General features: G+C 51.4%; 1 protein-coding gene across 1 annotated transcript in view; it reads right to left on the reverse strand.

The window, feature by feature from the left end:
• DSCAML1 (Down syndrome cell adhesion molecule like 1) overlaps positions 1-24,869 on the reverse strand; it is a 368,170-nt gene that overhangs the window by 25,731 nt on the left and 317,570 nt on the right. Inside the window, exons 13-20 of the mRNA XM_010830644.1 lie at positions 24,573-24,772; positions 23,922-24,018; positions 23,178-23,306; positions 15,986-16,153; positions 14,725-14,795; positions 10,205-10,445; positions 6,558-6,704; positions 3,631-3,786 (exon numbers count right to left, since the gene is read on the reverse strand). Of these exons, the coding sequence (XP_010828946.1) occupies positions 3,631-3,786; positions 6,558-6,704; positions 10,205-10,445; positions 14,725-14,795; positions 15,986-16,153; positions 23,178-23,306; positions 23,922-24,018; positions 24,573-24,772 (1,209 nt within the window). The remainder of the gene's footprint in view (positions 1-3,630; positions 3,787-6,557; positions 6,705-10,204; positions 10,446-14,724; positions 14,796-15,985; positions 16,154-23,177; positions 23,307-23,921; positions 24,019-24,572; positions 24,773-24,869) is intronic.

Here is a 24,869-nt window from a genome sequence, read left to right on the forward strand (position 1 = left end):
GCAGGCAAGAGGTTTCGAGCTAAAGAACTAAGTGTAGCCAAGCCAGTCTGGAACCAAGCTCAGACTGAGAGATCTGGACTTAAGAAGTGAGCTTGAATTGATATGCTTGCATTTTATCTTGCTTTTCTCTAAATTCTCTGTCAATTTTATTTCCTTTGGCAAAATCCTGCGGGGGCCTGGTGGGGGTGGTGTGTAGGAAGTTGCAGTGTCTTCCGATTAGGATATTTGTCCAAGGTGCCGTGGCAGAGCTGGGACTAGAATGTGGATCTGTGTGCTTTCCAAGTCAGCTGAGTAATACCTGTAATGACTGCCACCTACAAATTGCAGACCCCGGTGGCAGTGGAGCAGTAGGGTGGGGCGGGCTTGCTTGCCTGCCTACCCCTCTGCCATCATTCCTCCCTATTCCTTGCTTGCGTGGGTAACCCGTGCTCCTCCACCCTTCAGAGAAATCTGTCTCCATCACCTACACCAGAGGATTTATCATGCTTAGAGTAAGTCAGCCATGATAATTCCATTCTCCTCTCAGTGACTGGCTTTGCGAGAGGCATATTGCCCTGCTGTTGTTGATGGGAAATGAGCATACGTCTGCTGAGGGGGTTTCTGGGAAAGGTTTCTTTTACTTCCAAGAGACGCACGCCCATAGGAAGAGACTGCTTCTCTCACTCTGAACTCTGTCTTGTCTGGCGTGATGCCTGGAGCTGCAGGCATCTTGAAATCATGGGAGGAACAGCTGACAGGCTGAGGATGGCAGAGCAGAAAAGATGGGAACCAGTGAGTTACCCAACCCCGGAGCTGCCCTACTCAAGACTTCTTGTTTTGTGTGATAATAAATGTGCTTATTGCTTCAATCTTTTTTTAGTTGCATTACGCACAACCAAAAGCTTCCTAACTGACACAAATGGTGTGATGGAAAGCATAGAGGTTGGGGAGGCAGGAAAGCTCTCATTTGCCACCCATCAGTTTTGTAACCTGCAGCAAGTTGTTTTAGCTCTTGAGGCCTCCGTTTTCTCATCTCTAAAATGGAAATAATACCCTCCCCAAAGGGCTATTGGAAGGCTGCTGCTGCTGCTCAGATGCGAGTCGTGTCTGACTCTTTGCGACTCCATGGACTGTAGCCTGCCAGGCTCCTCTGTCCATGGGATTCTCCTGGTAAGAATACTGGAGTGGCATGCTACTTCTTCCTCTAGGGGATCTTCCCAACCCAGGAATCAAACCTGCGTCTTGTGCACTGGGAGGCAAATTCTTTACCATTACCACTCTTTACCACCTGGGAAGCCAGGTACTGGAAGGTTAAATCACGCTTATGATGGCACATCACACACACGTCAAGTTATGACCATTGTTCTGGATGAGATCTCATCTGACAGTGGGTTCCTTTCGGCTTAGGCTTCCCCCAAGGGCACCTGGGTCCACCGGAAGCAGTCATTTCATTGCCAGCTCTGGGTAAACCAACTACCATTTGCCAGCCCTTGACATTTTAGAAAGGATTCTGTGGTTAGGCTGTTTCTTACAACATCTAGATGAGGCGAACCAGCTGACAGGTTTTATCATGAGGAAACTGAGGGGCAGAGAGGTTAGTGACTTGCCAACAAGTGGCAGGGCTGGGGCACCCATATCTGGTCCTCCCACCCCATGAAGCTGCCACCGTAGGATCCTGGCCCCTGCTGTGCCCCTGTGACTCCACAGGCAGCTCTAGGGTGGGGAGAGCTTCTTGGAGGGAGGGTTGTGCTCCTCGACTTTGGGTTCCCTCATGGGTCTCACCTTGGTCAGTCAAACATGTGGAGACGCTTATAACTCAGGCCTTTGGAATTGTCATGGTTGTTTAGTCACTAAGTCATGTCCAACTCTTCTGCGACTCCACAAACCACAGCCCACCAGGGTCCTCTGTCCATGGAATCTCCCAAGTAAGAATAGCAGAGTGGGTTGCTATTTCCTTCTCCAGGGGATCTTCCTGACCCAGGGATTGAACCCAAGTCTCTTGATTGGCAGGTGGATTCTTTTTCCACTGAGCCTCCTGGGCAGCCCCTTGCATCAAAATAGGATGCAAGAGAGTCTGGAGGTCTGGGTGGTTAATTTCTAGAGGCCAGGAAGGTGCCAGTGTGTATGTGTGTCCCTGAGGCCCTGAAAGGGGCCAGGCTCCGAGCACCATCCCCGGTAGGTCTCCACACGAGAGCAGGTGGCTCTGCCTGGAGCTGTCCCAGGAAACCTTGATGTGGGGATTAATGACAGGAAAAGTAGGGCAGGCAGGTTGGTAAATATTTAATTGCTAAGAGCTTAAGTGGGGGGAGGGGGCTGATCTGATGGAAAGGGAGGGGCTTAGGGAGAGTGGGGAGCATTAATCACAGTTAGTCACCAAGCTGGTCTGCACTGGGAGAGGTCCACTATCACTCCCGGCCTGAGCTGCTCCTCTGTACCTCCTGTCACCCCTCCAGCTCCTTCTGCCAAATTGTCTGGATAGAACCTAGACCAGGGGTCTCTGTATCCTTTGAAAAAAACCAAGGCTGAGTTGGAAAGAGGCCAAAATGCCAACCTTGGTTACTGTTTATGAAGCACCCACTGGATGCAAGTCATGTCATATCAATTGACTCTTTAACCACATTGCACCTGGCTAAGGAGAATTAGAATCAACTAAGTGTTGGGGTTGGCGGGGTAAGGAAGGAAGTGGAAGAGGAGCCCAGAGCTGCAAAGGGTCACATATGGTACCTCCTGTCCCCAGTGAGGCCCCTTGAGGGGTACAACTCTGACCTGGGTGGACCTGATCCCTCCTGGGCTGACTCAGCCCCCAGCCTCTCCCATCTGACTGCATCACTCTACCCTGGGGGTTTGGCTCCTTATCTCCCTTTTCTTCCAGTTCTGCCCTCAGGGGGAGGGGCTTTGAGATCACAGATCCAAATGCAGGCACATCCCAGTCCTGAGAGTGTCCCCCCCACCACACACCCATCAGAGTCTAGGGCCTGGCCCATTCACTCTGGGGCCTCTGCAGCATGATCACCAAGTCACTAACCCGGGTGATGTTCCCGTTCCCGGCATCCCCAACCTTCTGTATCCAGAGAAGACCAGCCTGAACCCTGCAGGGGAGCAGATGCCACAGAGAGGATGCTCTTGGGATGGGGTGGGAGGAGAGGCTGTATCTGGCCTCTGAATCCAGTGCTGCAGGGGAAGGGGTTATGGTGGCTTGTAGGTTTAGGCATGAGTCCTGGGGCGCTTCACCACCACCCGCAGTAAGCTGTATTCTCCCAAAGCAGCGCTCCCAGAATTCTCAAAGTCACCCTTGTTGATCAGTTGATAAGTCATGTCTGACGCTTTGAAACACCATGGACTACAGCACGCCAGGCTCCCCTGTCTTTCACTATCTGCCAGAGTTTGCTCAAGTTCATATCCACTGAGTCAGTGATGCTATCTAACCATCTCATCCTCTGCCACCCTCTTCTCCTTTTGCCTTCAGTCTTTCCCAGCATCATGGTCTTTTCCAATGAGTCACTCTACAGAGAATTAAGGGATAGGAGAAAGGACGGGGCTTTGCTCTCCCCCTTAACTGTGGGTGGGGTGAGCAGTGGAAGGCTGGAGCAACAAGTCCTGGGAGCTGGCCCCGAGTGCCGAGGCCGGGCTGGGTGGGAGGAGCGCACTCACCGTCCTCCTTGGTCTGGATGTAGAGCACGCTGCTGCGCACGCCATCCCCGGCCTGGGTGTAGGCCAGCACCTGCACGCTGTAGTTGGTGAACTTCTCCATGCCTCGCAGCTCCACCCGCTCCCGCGTCGTGGTGATGTTCTGCATCTCGCCCCACTCTGCCGGACACGAGCATCCTCTGAGTGCGGCCCAGGCCGGCCAGGCCAGGCCATGGTCCCTCAGCCACTGCCCATCCACCAGCCTGGGCTTGGACCTTGACTCCATGGTGGTGGCAACGAGGGGAACCTTTCACCTCAAGGTCATAATTGCAGACTTGCGACACTGCTCCCAGGCCGTATCTCTCCCCAAGTGGCCCAACCAGGGTGACCCACAAATGCCAGCTGGGCCTCAGCCCCTAGTCAACCCTGTACCAAATTCAACTTAATACTTTCTCTATAAAATAGTTCTACCTCTCTCTCCCCCTGAATCTCACTTCCCTGTCCTCCACCCACCCCTCTCTCCATGTGAGGGACCCCAGGAGTGACCTGAACCCAGAAGGAGCCTTGGCCAGGTGGGCAGTGGCAGCTGTTTCTCTTGGCTGCCCAGCACCTCTGAGAAATGGAGTATTTCCTGCCATATCAGTAAACAAGGATGTCACAATCATCATTCTAGCCCTCTAAATCCTTGAATCCCTGAGCCCTAGGGGCACTCAGGAAAGAGAAGAATACCTGGGTGATTTGGCAGATCTCAGGTTGCAGCCACTCCCTACAGTAAACACTGAGGAACTCAGGATGTAAAAAAATGCAGGATAGTGAGCTGCTTATGAAAGGAATGATTTCCGTGAGTCCAGACTCTTACATCTTCCCATACACAGAAAAGGGCTAAATTCCTTAACTTGGAATATCTGGCTTTCTTTCATTCACAAAAATACTTTTGACCTTCAGACTACTTGGCTTTGGTGGCAAAACTTCTATATAATCTCTCCCCACCTCCTTGGAGCAGTTCTCTCAGGGATACTTGAGATGCTATCTCCCAGGCTTGAAGTCCTAAAAATTCCCACCCCAAATATTAATAACTCTCAACTTTCAGGTGGTGACTGCTCTTGAAGTCGACACCTCCTTGGGCTCTCGGCTCTCATAGGCGATGGAGCCAGGTGGCATGACCTGTGACAGGCTGGGGATGACTGCCCTGCACCTGACTGCTTCTGGACCGGCACCCTGAACTTTCGAGAGGATAAGGGGTTAAGTCCCCATTACCTTCCCCCCACATCAAGGACATCTTGTCTGCAAAGAACCTGCAGAGAGAACATGGGCGAGGCTGCTGGAGTGACAGCCATGGCCGGGAGGGCCAGGCCTTCCTCGGGCTCAGCGAGGACCCATCACCCTGGATCTGCCAAGAACTTGCTATAGATGCTGAAGAAGAGCTTAGGGAGAGTGTCCCATGGGACAGCCAGGGTCTCAAGAGGAGGAAAGAGGCTTCTGAGCTGACAACCTTCCCCCTGAGGCTACTGGGATTTTTTAGAAAACAGCCCCAGACACCAGCTGAAGACAGGCTGTGCGGAAGACAAGTGCCAGCAAACCCAGCCTGGCGCCTCACGAGGGACCTGGCGCAGGCATAGGCCTGGTCTCGGGCTTAGCCGCAGACTGGCCACAGTCTGCCAGGGTCCAGAGGGTGAGGACTCCAGGCCCAGCCTGAGGGGACTCTGGGTCAGTGGAGGGGGACTCAGAGGCCCGAGAAGTGGGACTTTCCTCTCCCAGGAGGTCAGAAACCAGAGTGGACCTGTCTAGGACTAAAGCCAGAGAAAGACCCAGGAGGAGGGCAGCCTGGCCATCAATTCTGTGGCCTTTGGAGACTAGTGAAGCTGATGCCTTTCTCACCTGAGGGCTGAATTGGGGAGCCACAGGGTTCGAAAAGGGGGGAGCGAGTTCTGGAAAATGAGCCTTTTGTGGCTCAGCACAGATGAGATGAGGCCATCTCACCACATAAGGCCCCAGAAGACCTGCAGGGCTCCGCACTCCTGGGGGAGAAGGTGGAGGCGTGGCAGGGAGAGAGAATTCCTGTCAGCAGTGCCTCTGGGCAGACCAGTACCCGGGTGGGGGCTGGGGAGGGCAGCTGGCCCAGGGGGCTGGGGGTGAGCTGGAGTCCCAGGTCCTCCAGGAGAGAAGGAACGGGCCAGGTGACCAGTGGCAGGAGGCTCAGGATATGGCGAGGCAAACTCACGTCCACAGTGTGGGATGCTGGGCCCCTGGCTTGCGTGACTTCCTGGTCCAGGGCTCTGCTGCACCAGTGGGCAGGGGCTGCTGTGTTTGCGGGGCTGCACTAGCTCATCCTGTGGGAAGGCGCCCAAAGGGCTGGGCCACTGTCTTGGCTCTCCTCCCTCTGCTGTTCCTACCGGCAGCTCCACTGTGCACCCTTCCCCGCTCGTCTCCAGGTCCTGGGTAGCTCAGCTGCACAGAATTCAGGTCTCGCCATCCATCTGGCCAAGGGACCCTGCTTCCTCCTCTTGCCCCTCAGTCCTAGGCGGTGACAGCTTCCTGCTGGTGCTAGTCCCTGGGACCCCAACTTCCCGCCACACTCCTCTGAACGCAGAGCCTTCATTAAAGTCTCAATTGTCCCGTTTGAGTATACCACCTGTTTCCTGACTGACATGGCCACAAAGTCCTCATACCAACACATTCCATCAGAAAAGCCAGTGTGTCCATCTCACCCCTTAAGCCACTGCCCAACATACTGCTGAACAGGAGCAGCTGGTGTCTGTCCCCAGCAGAAAGGTGACCGTGCACACACCTCTCACTCTGGCCCCTGGCTCTGGCGTGGGAATAAGGGGTGCAGGGGAGAGGCTGGACTTCCGCTCGACATCCCACGGGAAGATGCTCAGCTCTAAGTGTGGGCCTCCAGCAACCCCTGGCCTCTCACCCCGCGAGCCGGCCACCACCCCCAGCAGACTCACCCCCGTCAACGTAGAGGGACCAGAAGATGACCCGATAGCCTTTGAGGACGCCGTTGAGGGTGCTGCGCGGGGGCTCCGACCAGGAGATGACGGCCACGTCGGAAGTGATGGACAGGGCCCGGACGTTCTCGGGGGGCTGGCTGGGCACTGCGGAGGGGAGAGCCAAAGGGCCTGGTTAGGGAGGTACAGGACAACATGCATGTGCAGGCAGGACCCTGCTGCCCGGCCAGAGGAACCTTGGGTCACACAAGTGGGAGGCCCTCCTGACTCAATGAGTCTCGAGAGTTTGGGCTGGTGGCTGGGAAGGGAAACCAGTCTCCTTCCCTGAAAATTTGGGTGAATAGAGGTCTTTCCAGCTTGGTTCCTGGGCTCTGGCTGGCATGTTCCTGATTCTGGGTTAAGTGCTCAGGGAAGAAGGTGATGCAGTCCGGGCATGAGCTCCTGGGGGTTCACCAGTGGGCACCATAGCCCAGGGAGTCCACCTCCGCTGAACGTAACAGAATGTGGAAGACCAAGCCAGCCCCGGGGGGAGTCTGTAACTGATGCTCTTATCTGATGGCTGCCAGCCATGTGTGTCCCCGCCCCTGTGCCAAACTGAAGGGAAGGAAAAGAAGGAAAGAGGCTCTCAAATAACCCTGGGGCAGGAGAGAAGAGGTCCCTCAGACACCTTTAGGACTTCTGGAATCACTGCACTTCTGTCCCTTGTCCCTGCACCCAACACACCAGCCTGGGTGGCCCACCCTGCCTTTAACCCTCTCCATCTGAGAACTTAACATAAGTCCCAGCCTCTGGGGGTGGCCCAGCTGCAGCTCGCCCGTCTGAGATGAGAGACGGGCAACACGAGGCCCCAAGGAGCCACCTGGGCCAGGGGCAACTTTGCTGGCACTTCCGCTGGTTTCCGAGGAGCTGGGGGCAAAGGGCAAGGCCACGTCTGCTTCGCTCTGAGTGGGAGAAAGGAGGCACAGGCTGGATGGAAGGTAATTAGATCCCATTGCCCCACAAGAGGCAACTCTAATTTTTATGAGCATTTAAATGATAATACATCATCCTAACGATCCTCTCTGAGAATGATTATTGTTTCATATTACTTAGGTGTAAAAATATAAGCACCATGTAATTAGGGACCCAGTGTAATAAACTAATACAGATCGCCCGTTCGAACAAAATGAAGGTAATATAATTATGGAAAAGACACTATTGCTAAGGCAGGGGCCCTTGAATACCCCAGGAGGAGTGCTAATATTGCCAGGAAACGATCAGGATCTGACAGGCTAACGAGGGCCTCAATTAAGTATGAAAAACTGCTGAGCAAATGCTGCTGGAAACTTTCTTCCCCGTCTCCTCCTTTGTTTGGAAAATGTCTCCACGGCCCATGCTGATCTCTCCCTGTTGGTAATCTCAGCCCCCCTGTATCCCTCTCAAAAGCAAGGGATGTGGGGCCCTCATGGAAGCCAAGGGTGGGCCTGGCCAGGTTGTTTTCTGGGATGGCCCTGGAGGATGGAGTTTAGTGTTTGGTCAGGAGTGCTGATATGGACTTGGGGCAGCTGTTCCCCCTGGGGGTGACTTCCCTGAGCATCCTGCATCCATGTCATTTGGTCCTGCATCCAGCCTCACTCCCAAGAAAGAGGGTAACAACAGGGTGAAGTAGAAAGAGTATGGGATTCAGGGTCAGGTCTGGATTTTGACCTGGGCTCTTCTTCATCAGATGGGCAATCTGGACAGGTTATTAGCCTCCGTGAGTCTTGGGTCCTTTTATGGGCAATGACCTGGCTGTTAGTGCTCGGGTTCTCACAGGTGATCCCTGCACCAGCAGCATCAGCATCACCTGGGGATTTATTAGACATGCACATATTTGGCTCCCACCCCAGACCTGCTCAAGCAGAACTCTGGGGGAGGGCCCAGCAATCTGTTTACAACCCTCTGATGTGCACTCAGGTTTGAGAAGCACTGTGTCAGAGTACTGCTTGGGATGGCACCAATGGTACTTAATGGTTACAAGCTGGTCTTCCTCTATCCAGCCAGGCCTGTGGCCAGGAGCAGGCGGTGGGGGATGGGCTGGTGAGGATGTGGGGTGGTGGAGGGGGTGAGGGATTGGATGGAATGTTGCTCAGGTGCTTCTCTGGGCCTCTCTGCATTCTATGCACTTTTCCCCCCTTCTGTGTTCTCCCTTTCCCCCAGGGGCTCAGTGCACTGACATCTGCTCCCTCTCACAGCCTAGCTTGAGCCCCAGAGCAATTAAATGGGAATCTCTGGGGATGAGGCCAGGCATCAGGATTTTTAAACTCCGCAGATAATTCCAACTTGTAGCCAAAGTTAAGAACAACTGATACGAGCTAATCTACTTTCTGGTGTTTCTGACCTGATGTGTCCTCCCTCCCAAAGGTGTTTGCGTTTCCAGAGAGAATGAGGTAGGGAGAGGACATTGCTTAGCAAAAGGAATGACTAATGGTAGAATGCTGGGTGTCTGGGTGGCCATGGGGCAATGGCATTATGTTTCCAGGGCAGTCAGTTCCCTCCCTTTGCTGGGGGAAGGCTCAGACTCAGTGACAGGTTTTAATCTCATATCTTGGTCTTAGGCTGGGGTATCACTGCTAAGTCACTTCAGTCATGTCCGACTCTGTGAGACCCCATAGACGGCAGCCCACCAGGCTCCCCCGTCCCTGGGATTCTCCAGGCAAGAACACTGGAGTGGGTTGCCATTTCCTTCTCCAATGCATGAAAGTGAAAAGTGAAACTGAAGTCGCTCAGTTGTGTCCTACCCTCAGCGACCCCATGGACTGCAGCCTACCAGGCTCCTCCGTCCATGAGATTTTCCAGACAAGAATACTGGAGTGGGATGCCAAACTAAGGAAGCCCTATTTACTCTGCTCTTTGGGGGCTGTGTCCAGCCTGGCTACGTCTCTTGGGGTGGGTATCAAGGGTCACGTCTCCTTTCGTTTCCTAGCACAAGCTCAGGTAACAGTGGGGTCTTCTCTGTGCTTGGAGAGCAGGCATGCTCCTGCTGCCTCTTAACCCTCTCCTCCTGAGAAACCAGGCCCCATCATTCACTCAAAGTTGGAGTCCTCTCCAACCCTCAAAGAATTCAGTTTTAAAAACTGGGCTCCAAATCTTCTGTCCACGGACCTTGGTATTTTGTAACTCCACAGTCTCTAAAACAGATGGTGGACAGCTTCTAGCTCAGAAGTACATAGGTAACTTGGCTTCTGCCCTTTTTCCAACCTGGAGGGCCTAAATGAAGAGAAATAGGACCCGGAGTGTAGAGGAAAGAGCTTGGGGAGAGAGATGGGTGAGGGGCCAGGATGAGGGAGGAGGAAAAGGCAGAGGGAGAAGATGGATGGAGAGTCAGAGAGATGCACAGACAGGCACTCAGACAGACCAGTAGCTCAATAGAGAGACCGATGGGCAGAGCATTAGAAAGTGATGGATAGAGAGCCAGCCAATGGATGGAGAGACCCAGAGGCCTAAATGGACCAAGCATCCCTTGAGAAGCCAATGGGTGAGAGGGGATGGAGGGATCCAGGGAGGCTGTGTGTACCACAGGATGATGGGGCCCAGGAGCAGGGAAGGGCCCCCAGCCCTCCCTGGAAGCCCTGTGGCTCTGCCCGCAGCCGACATCTGTACCCATTACCCTCTACTGGTGCCCTCACCGTCCTCCAGGGTGGTGGCATTGATCTCGCTGGATGAGGGCCCCGTGCCTGCCCGATTGAAGGCCTGGACCACCACGCCATATTGGGCGAACTTCTTGAGGTTGTCCAGGGTGTAGACCTCGCTGTCCCCAGTGGCCTTCATCTCCACGATGCTGTACTGCCCGTTGCTGCCCGGGCTGTTCTCTCTGTAGCCGATCTGGTAGCCACGGATGACACCGTTCTGCAGCTCCTTCTTGGGTGCCTGTGAGTGTAGGAGTGGGAGGGTGGTGGAGGGGGACAAAGACTCAGTGACATTCTGAGAGGACGCTCTTACACCCAAAGGCAGGTCATGTCACTCCCTTGCTCCCAAGCCTTCCAAGGCTCCCATTCCACCCAGAGTCAAGGCCAAAGTAAAAGCAACCCAAGTGTGCACAGACAGGTGAATGCATAAAGACGATGTGGTCCATACATGCAATGGAATATTATTCAGCCTTAAAAAGGAATGAAACTTTGATAAACTGAACAGCATCAATGAACCTAGAAAATACATTAAGTGAGATAAACCAGACACAAAAGGAGCAATACTGCATGGCGCTTCTCCGAGGTGCGTACAATTCCCAAATTTACAGAAACAGAAAGTAGGACAGAGGTTACTGGGGGCTAGGATGGCTGGGCCAGCAGAGTTTCTGTTTGGGATCATGAGAAAGTTCTAGAGATGGACAGTGGTGACGGCTGCTCAACACTGTAATTGTACAATGCCGCTGACCTCTACCTATGAACATGGTTAAAACGATCCGTTTTGTGTACATAAAATGGTATGGTACCACAAGTTGAAAAAAAAAAAGTCCTTGACTTTGATGCGAGCCCAGCCCCTCTTGGAGCTGGACCGCCCTTGACATCCTGGCCAGCGGCTGGGGTGCGTGGAGAGCCCAGGCCTGAAGCCGGCTTCTGGACGGAGGGACAGAGATGGGGTGACAAGGGGGTGACAGGGGGGACCTCGGAGCTCTGCCTGGGCTGGCGGGAATGAAGGGCTGATCCCAGGTGGGCAGGCCAAGGGAGAAGACTCCACTGGCGTCAGTCTTGGGGTGGAAAATACACTCTCACCCCCAGCAAAAACCCTGATACACAACCAGCCGCACACACGGGTGTTCTGAGAGAGAAAACATCAACAGGGAAACACTGACACGGACATTCTTGAATATGATCACACACACACACGCATACACACACGCACATACACACACACACTCACATATACACACACACTCACATACACAGGATCTTGATACGTCCCCTTATATCTGGAACCACGAACACACGCAATCCAGCCCATCAAAACAAACATCCCAATACATACCTACCCATGGCCAGAAACATACAGACTCACAAATAGAAACTGGCTCCTTTAAAGAGGGGACATGCCCATCTATATATTGAGACAGCACACACACCAGTACATAGAAAAACAGCTTGAATCAGGGTTGTAAAGATGATGCAGTTAATTTAAAAGCCCACCTTTTACTGTACTAAAAAATAGTGTGATCAAAAACAATTAAGTTAGTAAAACAGCTCATTTTTTTAAATTCAATGAGTGTTTTAAATGAACTGCATTTTTCAGCTCACCGTTAACTCAATATAATGAAGTTTTAAATTTCACGTAATTGTTTTGAACTCACTAACTAGGTGTGTGTGTATTTAATTGACTTGACTTTTCGTTGCTGCCTGAATAATGCTTCTCTCTGCACTTGGACAGTCCTGTTTGATAGTTGGTAAGAGGGGGAATTTTTGAATGTGGGTGTTGTATCTACACAATCAGGCTTCCCAAGTAGCTAAGTGGTAAAGAATCCGCTTGCCAATGCAGGAGAGGAGGGTTCAATCCCTGGGTGGGGAAGATCCCCTGGAGAAGGAAATGGCAACCCCCTCCAGTATTCTTGCCCGGGAGAGCCCATGGACAGAAGAGCCTGGCAGGCTACAGTCCATTGGTTCACAAAGTCAGACACGATTTAGTGACTAAACAACAAATAATCTACACACTCACACATTCAGGCACTTATTATAGACACAAACATATCTTCAGGGTGCCCTTGTCCTCACACTGACATACACTCTATTACATATCTGTGCCCACGTTGAAATACACTGATATATACATCATTACACAATGACACACACCTACGTACCTAGAGCCGCCTGCACACAGTATACACTTGTCTATGTGTGATACACAGAGCACCACGCCACCGTCATTCACACCAATGTATACTGGCAGAGGCCTTGGGTAGGCATTCAGGCATACCTTGCTACATACATATAGATATTCACACATTTTTACAAATCTTGACATATCTTCCCTCCCTCCCTCTCTCTCCCTTCTCCTTGTATGGCACCACCCCCTTAAACAGGCACACTCAGGATTTAAATCAATCTTAACAATATTTCTCTGAAGCATTAAGAAATCAATAGAGCTGATTGCAAATTTATGTCATAAAGCAGTGGTGATCCATCTCAAGGAAAGAGTCTTAAAATGAAGTGACTTATCTTTCAAGTGAATCTTTATTTTTCATTAATCTGTTTCTTGGTGTTAAAAAAAATTCCCTTGAGAAGTCAGCCCCCAAATTTATTGATAGGCTGGTTCATTCTGAAGTTCTAACTTTCTAATCAATTTTATTTTTCATTATGAGACTTTGGAGAAATAAATCTGATTCTAAATTTTTATCGACCTCCGGGTTGGAGCTTTGTAGCCAAATGTCTCAGAGGTTTACATACTTATTCATTCCCGTCCCCTCCTCCAGGCTTCCTTGGAGTATTCTTAGGAAATGGATGCAGAATCAGGATGCAGATACGACTTGGGATCTAGACTCCAGGCTTCACTCCCAGTTTCTGAGGGAAGCTCTGGCAACCAGATCTGAACCTGGAGGGAACCAGGGCTCCAGGTATCTATCTACTAGGAGCGCTGGTACCCAGGGAGGGCCAACTGCCCAGCCTCTGTCCCACTTTTGTCCTGGTTATTTCTCTGGAGCGGGAAGGAACCAGGCTCTGCTGCCGTGTGTGTGTGTGTGTGTGTGTGTGTGTGTGTGCGTGCGTGCGTGCGTGCGTGTGCGTGTGTGTGCGCGCGCGCGCGCGCACGCCAAGACATATAGTCTTTTTTCCCTTGGTTTTTTAAAGAATTGTTTAATTTTTTGGCCACATCACACAGCATGTGGGATCTTAGTTCCTTGATCACGGATTGAACCTGGATCCCTTGCAGTGGAAGTGTGAAGTCTTAACCACTGGACCACCAAGGAGGTCCCAAATATGTGGTCTTTTTTAGGGAAAATATTACTAGACCCTTTTGAATCTCTCTGATTCTCAAGTCTACCTTTATGAAGGGACTAGGAGGAGGACTAAAGTACCTGGAATTTTTCTACCAGGAGTTAGAGTCAGAAAATGACCTTGGACTCAGAGCCCAGATGTAGATGAGGTAACCCCCTAAACCCTAATGTTCAAGAAGAAGAACATGAATGGGCTTTAGGAAACTCTCTGTTCCTGACCTCTGGACAGTGGGCTTCTGTGGGTGATATGGCTCCAGACTACGTGCAGTGAAGTTCTGCACCTGTCATGACTTGAATGACCACGGAAGTCACCTTGCATTTTTATACCATGGCCTCCTCTGATAGGAAGGAGAAATATCTCTTCTGTCCATTCCACAGGAACAGATAAGTTAGTGCAAGAAAACACTCAAACACTGGAAAATGCAGCTGGAAGCCATCAGAATGGGCAGCCCTTCTGTGCCCATGCCAGGGATGTGGCGATGAGGCCAGAGTTTCCCAGGAAAGCATTCCTTGGTCATGCTCAAGGTTATGCTGGTTCTCTGCCCTGCTGTGGAATTGCCTCCAAGATTTCCCATCAGTGACAGAGTCTTTGGATACCTTCTAGATCTACAAGTTTCTTCCCCTTAGAAATGGCTGTGGCACATACTGATTTGTTTTCTCTACAGCTCCCTGTCCCCCAGAGCTAGGGAGGGCAGTTATTTTTTCATCCTGATTTTACACAGGAGGAAATCAAGAAAAGACCAAGATCCCTGCTGAAGTCTTGACCGTGAGAACATAGGGTATGGTTTCACCCTACTTCCCAGCTCTAGTCACAGGGCCAAGACAAGGGTGAGACCCTGTCATTTCATCTCCTGTTATCCATAGAGCCCCTTTGAAATGTATACAAAATCAATTCCAGCTCTAGATATATTACAACCTGTGGAGTTTGTAGGACAAACCAGCATGGTAAAAGAATCATCTTCTCTCCTTGGCACTGACAAATTCTTCATCCCACTCCAAGCACAGGCCTCCATCAGAAAGCCATGGTGGAGAAGGGAGTGGGGATTGGTGGGGGGACCAGTTCCTCTATCCTCCTCTCTTTCCACTCCTTCAACCTCAGTATTTAGCAACAAACAGGCGTGGGCATTGCAAGACACCAGACACTAGCAAGTCTGTTGGGGCTTCATTTGAAGATTAAGGATGGGGAAGGGAGGGAGGCATTTCAGGGGAAATGCTTTTGACTTTGCTTACCTTCCAGGTCACTTGGATGCTCTGTGAGGTCACTGGCTGCAAGGTTACATCCATGGGAGGCCCATCAGGAGCTGGGGTGGGGTTGGGAGAAACAACCTTATGAGTCACGTCTTGGAAGAAAAGAGCCCTATGCCCTCAGTCCCATCCTTGAGCTGGAGGGCTGCTGCAGAGAAAGGAAAAGCTTGTCTAAAGCAGCAGAGAACTTCTGTTTGAGTCCCTCTTGAAATGATCATAGGGTTTAAATTTCCTATTCATTCTCCATAATTTGATGAAAACATAGCAAATAACGACTATTAAGTATGACTCCACATCCAGCAGGTTGGCAAAATTTTTTTAAAGTTTGATAGTACAAAGTGCAGACCAAAATATGAAGTAGCAGGAACTTTTATACACTAACCATGGGAGAGAAAGCACTTTGGAAAACATTTTGGCATTTTTTTTTTCTTTCAGTTAAAGGGAGAAGTTTGTCCATCTGGTGAGTCTGTAATTCTGCAACTGTTTATATTCCTTGGATGGGGAATGAAAATAGACAAATCATACAGCTGTACTGAAGCTCACAAAAAGAATCTAGACTATAACAAGGAAAACACAGAGAATATATGAAGTATTATTTCATGCATACATTCTATTAGAACAGGCAAAACTAAACTGTATGTTTATATGTACATATACTAGTGACATGTATGAAAAAGGAAACAAGGAAGCTGGGATACTTGTTACTTCAGGGGGAGGGATGGGGTTATGGTTGAGAAGGGGTATATAGAGGGCCTCTGGGAAGTGATAATGAGTGTTGGTTATACTAGTTTTTGCTTTATTATTATTATTATGTGTAAAACTGCACATGTATATGTACTTTTTGGTATTAACTTCTATTTTGCAATGACAGGTAAGAGAAAATACAATAAGGGAAATCTTGCTTAAATTTTCAGGAAAACTTCATGGCAAAAGTCACAGGAGATAATCCAGGGCACTAGTACCCCCATCCTTTGCAGATCTGTCCTTGCCAGACAGGCTGGGGCCAGTGGAGTGGGAGAAGAACCTCGGACAGCTCCTGAAAGCATTGCATCTAGAACCCATTTGGCAAAGGTCAGGGATAAGGGTCTCCAATGATCCAGAGGGAGACACACACACACACACCTTGGAATCTCCACCCCCCACTCTTCTAATTGCAAACCCACTGCCAATGGACAGGGTGGGTGAGGGCCCCAGATGTCCCTGATCTCCGAGCCCATGGGCAGGGGTGACAGGGCGAGGTGCTCACCAGCCTCCTCAGTGCTGATGGTGAGCTCCTTGCTCGGCTCGCTGCGGCCAATCTTGTTGAAGGAGTACATGCGGATGCTGTACACGGAGGCCGGGTGCAAGTCCACGATGTTGGCCTGGTTGATGGTCGGGGAGATGTTGCGTGTGGACTGCTTGAAGTCCCAGGAATCTGGAGAGAGGACACCCACTTCTAACCTCAGCCAGACAAACTCCAGGACCCCTCTCCAGCCTCAAGCAGCAGCAACATCCCAATCTCAACCTAGATGCCCAGAGAGGTCCTGTTTACAGAGACTGCAGCAAGAGAATTTCAGAGAGAACTGTTCTGTTCCATGAAGTTCAAGAGATCAAGGGATGCCTGAGGATGGGAACAGCAAGTCCACTGCTCGGGGAATCAGGAAGCTTAACCCTTCTCTACCCAGGGCCGCCTGGTAAACTCAAACCTCAGGTGAGATGTTTCCTATGGCCCCTTCCAAGATCACCAATGCTTGCTATCTCTTAGGGTCTCATTGGCCAGTGCCCCTTTCCTGGTCTCTCACACCACATCAGTGATGTGTTGTAACTGTGAGACACCCCCTCCACCCAAGATTCCAGTGCAAATGGGGAAGCCAAGTCTTATCCCCCTTTCTCCTCCTCTGTGTGTGCTTCTGTATTTCTTTTTCCTGTGGATTTGTGTGGTGATGGTCTTGAATGTTTCCTAGGCTGATGAGGGGAATAAACCAAGTGGCAGAGTCCCTAGGCAAACCCCTTCCTCTCTCATCAGCAAGAGAATGGTCTCTGAATCTCTAGAGTCAGAAGCCAACAAAGCAATGAGCATGTTCCCAATTTATCCAGGGGGACTGGCAGCCCATTCCAGGGCTAATGTTTAGTGAAATTGTAGAATGTGAAAGATACCCGATAAATACCACTCAGGGATACTGGGACAGTAAACATTCTGCGTCTCCAGAGGAACCCAGTCATTCATTCAATGCATTTTTTCCTGTGCACCTACCAGGGGATTCCAGAGAGAAATGGAAGGGCCTGCAGTTACAGCAATGTCTCAGCTAGTACCGTCCAAACCCAGAATTCATAACCAGATTACATTATTGGCACTTTGCTTTGAAAAGACAAAAAAAGGCAAAGCACAAGGAAACTAGCTGATAGTGGAGCTTAAGAATCTTCCCGGGGCACGTCCTGATGCGACTATTCAGTCTAATTTTCCATGTCTTTTAAACCCACAGTAGAGGATTCTGAAAACTGTCAGTAGAAAAGATTAAATTATATTCACTACAGTCTAATCCCTGAATCAGGGAGGGAGGATGGCATATTCTAGAATTTTTTAGGAAGACTCTTTTTTAAGCTAATGCCTGGTAAACCAGGAGGATCAGTTCACCCAAAGAGACTATCCCATCCCCCAGGTTCTGGCAAATTGAGGTCTTGATGCATTTCAAAACACCTCTTTTAGCCACACCAGCTTGGCATCTGTTGAAGGGCACTGGCCCAGTTCCCCATCTGCAGTTTCGCATTTAATTCTTTGGTTTCACGAGCCAAAGTCACAAATGGCAGACTGTAGATGCTCAGAAAAACTGTATATTCTCCTTGTCTTTTCAAAACACCCCAACTGCCCAAAAGTCACTGGGGTGAGAGGTTAAGCCAGAGTCTCAAACATGCAGGCTCCTTCCTGCAGAGGGTACCACTTTGGCTCAGGAGGAAATGGGCTAGTAATGCGGAGGCAGGTGTTCACTTCTCTCTGTGGCATCTGGGAACTGGTGCCAGCTCACACATCATATTTGATTTGCCCATGTTTATAGGAGAGGGACAGCGATCATGAGTCAGTGCATTCATTTTTGATGAGTGCAGGCAGAGGAAGGAGACCCAAATGATGTGTCTGAAAACTAAGGGGCTAAAAAAGAGAGGTGCTAATATTTACCAGGCACTTGTGATGTGCCAGGTGCAGTGCCGGACACCATTCACTCCTCATACCTTTCTATGACGTCAGCACCATATCTCCACTGTACAGGTGACGCTCATGTCATCAAGTGCGATTTCTCACTTGGCCTTCCAGGTGTGTTCAACACTTAAACCTGTCCCTTCCCAAAACACTCTTCTCTTGGGTGTCTATTAAAACAGTCTCTAGCTTTTCCTAGGGAGTCCCTGGTAGCTCAGCTGGTAAAGAATCCACCTGAAATGCAGGAGACCCTGGTTCGATTCCTGGGTTGGGAAGATCTTCTGGAGAAGAGAATGGCTACCCACTCCAGTATTCTGGCCTGGAGAACGCCATGGACTGCGAAGTCCATGGGGTCACAAAGAATCACACACGACTGAGTGACTTTCACTTTCCAGCTTTTCCTAATCTCTTGGGTTATCTCTTCACTTTGCAGGTACATCTTTCTTACGTTATGGTTCAAGTTCTTCAAGGCTCCATCCTAGGCTCTCCTCTCACTCCATACATTTTTCCCACCCCTGGATTCTATTTCCATTTATACACAGAGAAGCTCCCTGAAGGCAGGAACCATGTCTACAACTTTGCCCATCTCACCCACTTGGCACACGCTGGGCACTTAAAACCCGCTCTTGGTTTTAGATCAGAGCCCACTTTGTGGTCCTGGATGTTGGACCTGTGGTTCCTCCACATTCTGCAGTCATAGTAAATACCCTTTGCTGTTCCCTTGCTTGCCTCCTCCCTAGCTGCCAATCATAGGAAGACTGGGGGATCCCAGAGAGTGGCCCCCTTTTTTCTGCTATTGCCAGTCATTTGCAGGTGGATTTGTCCTTGTGTTCCCAAATCACCTTTGATGTTGGCACAAAACAGCTCTCTCCCCACAGCCCCTGCAGGCTCATGCATCAGAGTCAAATTTGGAGGTCTCTCGCTGATTTTCCAAACTTGATCGCTGCCATCTCTCTGACCTGAATAGCTGAAATCAGTGGCCTTATTTTCTCCCCTTTCCTTTTCAGCTCTCAGAGTACTGAGCTGGCTTTGGTGAATATTGTCTCTTTTAATATTCCCTTTCATATGAGCCTGGCTTATCCAGATTAACATATTTCATTAAGGGCTCTCACTCCCTTTCTTCATCAAAGGGTTTATGATGCAAAATATTCTTCTTAAAAAATAAGGAAGCGGCTGGGGAGATGTCAGTGTCTTCTACTTAGTGGGCTGCTTGCTGGGAGGGGACCTGGGGGCTTTGGTATTTCAGGAGACATATTCACTGTAGAAGGGGGAGCGTTTGGACAAAAGCCACATCTGGAGCATTCAGCTGCCTGTGCTGGGGAAACAAGTCCATCCTGCATCTCTGATTTCCTCCTTGCATCATGGCTCTGAGCCCACCACAGTGATCTCCACTGCACCGAGAAGGGGTTTCCTGGATCACCGCGACCACTCACCACGTCCCAACACCAGACCCTCTGGCTCAGCCCACGATGGCTGATGGCTCCCACCATGAGGCTGCCTTCTGGGCTATCCTCAAAGAACCCATCCCTGCTCCTTGCTTGGAAAACAGGGGCAAAATGTGGTGTCTGCATTTTTAAATCTGCGCAGCGCTGTCTGATAGATTTGTGTGGATGGTGCTATTTATCATTCAGCATTCATGTATTATTACTCTGCTGCCTAGGGCCAGGAGAAGTCAGCGTGAGCACGATGGCTTAGAAAGGGCAGACGTGGTAATTTCCCTGGGAAAATTAGCATGATGAGCAACATGGCAGAAAACCTGGCAAAGGCACAGTTGTGACCAAGAAGGGGGGTCAGGGACAGATGTTCCAGCCATAGGAGGGTGTGGTCTGGGGCGAGAGGGAAGGGACAGGAGCCACAGCATGGGGACCCATGCGCCAGGCTCTGTGTTAGGCACGGGCACATAAATCTTCATGTTCACGTATTCCTCGCAGCCACCTTGGAGTATGTGCCACTGTCTGTACTGACAGAGACGCACAAAGACCTTAAGTAGCTTGCTAAAGATCACACAACCCTGACACTTGGTCAACCCCAGTCTTCTGCTTTGAAACTTGTTCTTGTTCTACTATTCTGCATGCAGGCAGAAGATCTACTTAGACACACACACACACGCGCACACGCATGCACACACATGCCCCTCCTTTCTTTGAGTCACCCATCCGTTCCCTAGGATACCTTTTTCAGTTGTCACGTAATTTAGTTTGTGGTATATTACATGTGATTGGAGAGTGCTTTGTAATGGTCCTGAAAGTACCTGCGAGTGTGCATGTGTGTGTGTGTGTGTGTGTGTGTGTGCTCAAGTGTGTGTACATCTCTGTATATTCCCTCTGCAACTTCATTATCAGCTCCAAGGGCAATGCTCTGTCTCCTCGTTCTTTCTCTTTTCTACCACATGGCTGATGCATGACTCTGCAACAAAATTACTGGCACTCAATACATGCTGCTGACTGACAGACACACATTTCAGCCTGCAAGTCCCACAGGACTATAAACTGCCACACGAGCTATTTCAGTTAGAAGGAGGAGAGGAACTACGGCCCCATGCTAGCTGCTTTCTCTTCAGTCCTCAAAACAATCCCACAAGACAGGCATTACTATTTCCACCTCACAGATGAGGAAGCGATGCTGTGTTCACAGCCTCTGCCTGACTCCAATGGTAATGCTCCCCAGTTCCCACGGGACTCCTTTTCCTAAATGCCAGCATAGATGCCTGTCTGAGTGGCATGGCCCAGAGTAGGCCTACCTGAAGACTGGAGAAAGGACCAGCCCAGCTTCTCTGGGCTCTTGATCCTGTGATTTTTTTTTTTTTTTTTACAGGTGCAAAGCTCCTGTGGATGGGAGAATCTGAGGTTGAGTTTCATTATCCTCCCCTCTCCATTCCATCCATCCTGGTACCCTGGTGCTGGGGTGGGTATGATGGTTCCTCCTTTTTCATGAGAGCCAGACAGGGTTGGGGGAAGACATGGATGAGCTCTGAAAATAGAATCTTCCCTGCCCATCTCTCCTTCTGCACAGCTCTCCAGATGTGTGATGTTCTCAGCTTCGCCTGGCTGAGCAGCGCCCCAGGAAAGGTTTCCACACATTAGAAGGTGGTCAGTGGAGGAGGGTGATGGTGGGCAATGGGGCAGCATGGGGGAAGAGGGCAGGGAAGCAGTCCCAATGAGCAGTAGGGGAGGGCCCCGAGTGACAGCCTGGGCATCCACTCCCCCAACAGGAATGGAGCCCTGCCAGCTACATCAACCAGGCAGGGAGATGCTGGCTGTGGACAGACCCGCCCCTTCTTGTCTGGCTCCTGGGAAGCTTGTGTCCAGCCTTGGGAAGCCCTGAGATGTGAGATGAACCCAGTGGGCTTCCTCTCCTCTCTGTGCCCTCTGCCTCCACTGCTGCCCGGCCCCTGCTCATCACCTGTCCCAGCTACAGGACGGCGGCAGCCTGCTCACTCACTTCTTGGACACCCCTCCTCCTGCCTGACGACCCCTGCCAAGGTGCCATGTTGCTTAAATCTCTCACTAGGATCTCAGACATGGCTAGTGGCTTTCAATGACCTTCCCCAAGGAAATAAAAGCTCAGTTCAGAGGCCCCCTCCCAACCTGGAGCCCAAAGCACTTTTTAGTCTAATAAGACTAAAAACCCAGAAACTGGGTCTGTGTGCTTAGTCATTCAGGCATGTCCAACTCTCTGTGCCCCCTTGGACTGTAGCCTGCCAGGCTCTTCTGTCCATAGGATTCTCCAGGCAAGAATACTAGAGTGGGTTGCCATTTCCTCCTCCAGGGGATCCTCCTGACCCAGGGATTGAACCCACGTCTCCTGCATTGGCAGGCGGATTCCTTACCACTAGCACCACTGGGTCTGTGAACCCTCTGCTAGACATGCCACTCCCCGGAGCGCACTGCACCGTGCTGGGGTTCGGCCCTGTCCCTCTCCCTGAATCTAGGCCCCGTTAGCTCCCCATCTTCTCCCAACTCAAAGCAGCATCTGCAAGGACAGGAGATGTGCTGCTCTGATGACCCTTGTCTGTGCAGCGCCCCCTTCTCTCTATGGCTCTCCTTCTGCACTGACAGTGACCTCGGGAGGTCTGGCTCTGAGCTGACTTTTCTCCCCAGTTAGACTGTAAGCTTCTGAGGGCAGGGTTCCTTCCTGTAGAAACCAGCCTCAAGAATGATGCACCCAGTGCCCTGGACAGGGCGGCTTCTCAAGAGGTAAACACAGCTGTGGATGCTATCCTGGGGCTAACCCTTTGGGGGAGCGGATAGTCAGTCAGCCAATGACTGTGTGCTGTGCTAAGGAAGAGAGGAAGGGTCTGGAAGGCTTCTGAGGAAACAAAACCTTGGATCTATGCTGAGTCCTGGAAGATGAGTTGGAGTTGGTGGGAGAAGGACGGTTGGGGAGGCTTCAGTTTTCCAGATTTGCTTTCTGTATTTTACCTTAAAATTACTTTGAAAGGCTTATATGGGCTTATGGTCTTGAATTCTGAAAGTATGAAAGGACCCTAGAGGAGAGGTATGTTTCTTCTTCTCTCACCTGCACTGAAGTCACCCCGGGGCCTCTCCGGGGCAGCCCCCCTGTCGCCTGTACCTTTTAGAAATAGTCACGCAGATACAAACGTGATCACCTATGGCTCTTTCTTGGCTTGACCTCTTGTTCAGGTCATCTGTCCCCTCCTTGCCATTCCTGCCACTTGATTGTGGGTCCCTGGTTTCCCCAGAGACACAGGAGTCCATTGTTCACTTTGCTCTAAGCGGCTTCACAGTGGAAGGCAATCTCTTAGAAGCTATTAATAGAGTCCCAAGGGAGGGGTTTTAGAGGGCTTCTAAGAAGAAGAAACTTAGATCTAAACTTTCCAGGGACTCCTACCTCCCCAGTGACTCATTCTTGGGAAAGACCAGCTTCTCTGACTCCCAAGCAACCCCATCATCCCAAACCTGGAGTGCCTAGATGACCCAGTGAAACTGTGATGTCTCTGACCCCACATATACAGCCAGTAGCTCCTGGCTCAGTGACTTTTAAGTTGCTTTAAATCAGACCACCCTATGGATCTGCCCAGGGTCAGTCCTGGGAAGGACGGACTGACATTTCCTCTCTATCAACTGTAGAGGTCCTTCTACCTGCCCCCTGGTTTCCTAACCTGACCAATGTCCCTTCCTTTGGAAGACACAAGGGCTTGTGTGTCTGTCTGAGATGGGCAGCCCTGACAGCCAGGGGCCGTCACACTGGAGGGACACCGTCCAGGCAGGTGGTGCAAGGCGCTATGGTGGGCCGAGCCCTCACCTACCTGTTTTGTTCTTGTACTCAATGTCAAAGCCCGTGATGATACTGTTCCCATCGAATCTCTGGGTCCAGCGCAGGTTCATGCTCCGGGCCTTCACCTCTCGGATTTCCAGCTCTGGGGGGTCAGGGGGCTCTGGGGAGTGGCAAGGGAAGGGGGCAGGGGTGAGGATGGCAGCAGAGAGCTTAGCCTCCTGCCGACCCTCTGCAGAGATCAAGGGATCTGTGCTGGGAGGATTGGAGACACAACGGTCTATCTGAGGGTCCTGAGCCCTGGAGTTTGGGCAAGGCAGCATAGGGATGGAGGAGGCTAAAAGGCTAAAGGCTCAGAGGCAGAAGTGGGCGTGCTGGGTCCCTGCTCTGTTCCCCTCTCTTCCTCAGCCCCTTTTGGAGGGACCCCTCACAGCTGTTGGCCTGCTTCCCACCATGCAGAGCTCCCAGGTTTTCCATCTTGACTTTCCCTCTGCACACCTCCCCCAAGGTCTGGGCCCACAAATCCAGGTCTCCCACTTCTGGGGGCAACAGTGTGCTCCACAGGGCCTTCTGCCATCACAGACCTCACTGTCTGCAGTGTCCTGGAAGGACCCTATGGCACCACTCTGGGCAGGAGGGAGAGTGGACTGAGGCTTTTCCCCAGAGCTGTTTCCTGTCACTGCCCCTGGGTGTGGAGTGTCCCCCACTCTTGAGGGGAGTTGGCAGTGAGCACCAGGGCCCAGAGGAAGGGGCTGGGGACGTGGAGCAGGTGAGGTACCTTGTACAGTGAGCTGGATCAGGCCCCGGTCCTCCCCATATGAGTTGATGGCATGGCAGCTGAAGAACACAGAGTCCCCACGGTCAGCAGGCTTGAGCTGGGAGGCAGTCCGAGGGGCAGAGGGTGCGGAGAGAGGAAGGAATGGGGAGAGTCTTTTAGAGCCCATCTGCTGAAGGGGGCCCATCTAGTTGGGGATCAGCAAGACTACCTTCTTCTCGGAGGGAACCCACCCAGGGTTTGTCAAGAGTTCCTCTTCCCAGAAAGTTCAATGGATGGAAGTGTGGAAGAGTCTGTGCAGGGAAAGGCCGAGGGGTTTTAGGAGGGAGGGAGGGGCTGGGGGTCCACGAGAGAGGGGGCGCTGAGGGGGTCCCAGGATGGAGGGAGGATCTGAGGGGTCTAGGAGGGAGGGGAGAGGGAGGGCGTGGCTGAGGATCCCATACATTTAAAGTGTAGAGTTGTCAGAAAGGAGACAGAATGAGGCTCAAGGCATAGGTTGGTGGGTGAAGGAGGGAAATAGGTAGGAAAGGAGAGGTATTTTTCGGGGTGGGGCTCCCAGACTCCTGTTTACTTCTTTTGGATTCAGATGCAATAGCTGTGGGCTCCCCACTTTCTGAGAGTCGGGTTCCCCCTGAGACGGGCATGGGTGCTTACCTTCAGCGTGGAGACAACCTCATCGCCGTTGTCCTTGGTGGCGATGGCATACCGCATGACGCGGTCGGGGTCGATGACCGTGTCCCCTTTCTCCCAGCGTATAATGATGGGTCGCTCGCCTCGTGCTGTGCAGTTGAGCTCCTTGGCGTGGCCCTTGATGGCGATGGTGGTGTTGGGGTGGGAGGTGATCATGGCTGGGACTGGAGAAGGGAGGAGGTGTAGGAGGTCCCAATGAGTGGGGAAAACCAGCCCTGGGAGGGCACTTGCCCAGCTCAGAGGCCCCGCCTCTGGCGGCCC

The sequence above is a fragment of the Bison bison genome, unplaced genomic scaffold, assembly GCF_000754665.1.
Source record: "Bison bison bison isolate TAMUID 2011002044 unplaced genomic scaffold, Bison_UMD1.0 scf7180017864518, whole genome shotgun sequence".
Lineage (NCBI taxonomy): Eukaryota > Metazoa > Chordata > Mammalia > Artiodactyla > Bovidae > Bison > Bison bison.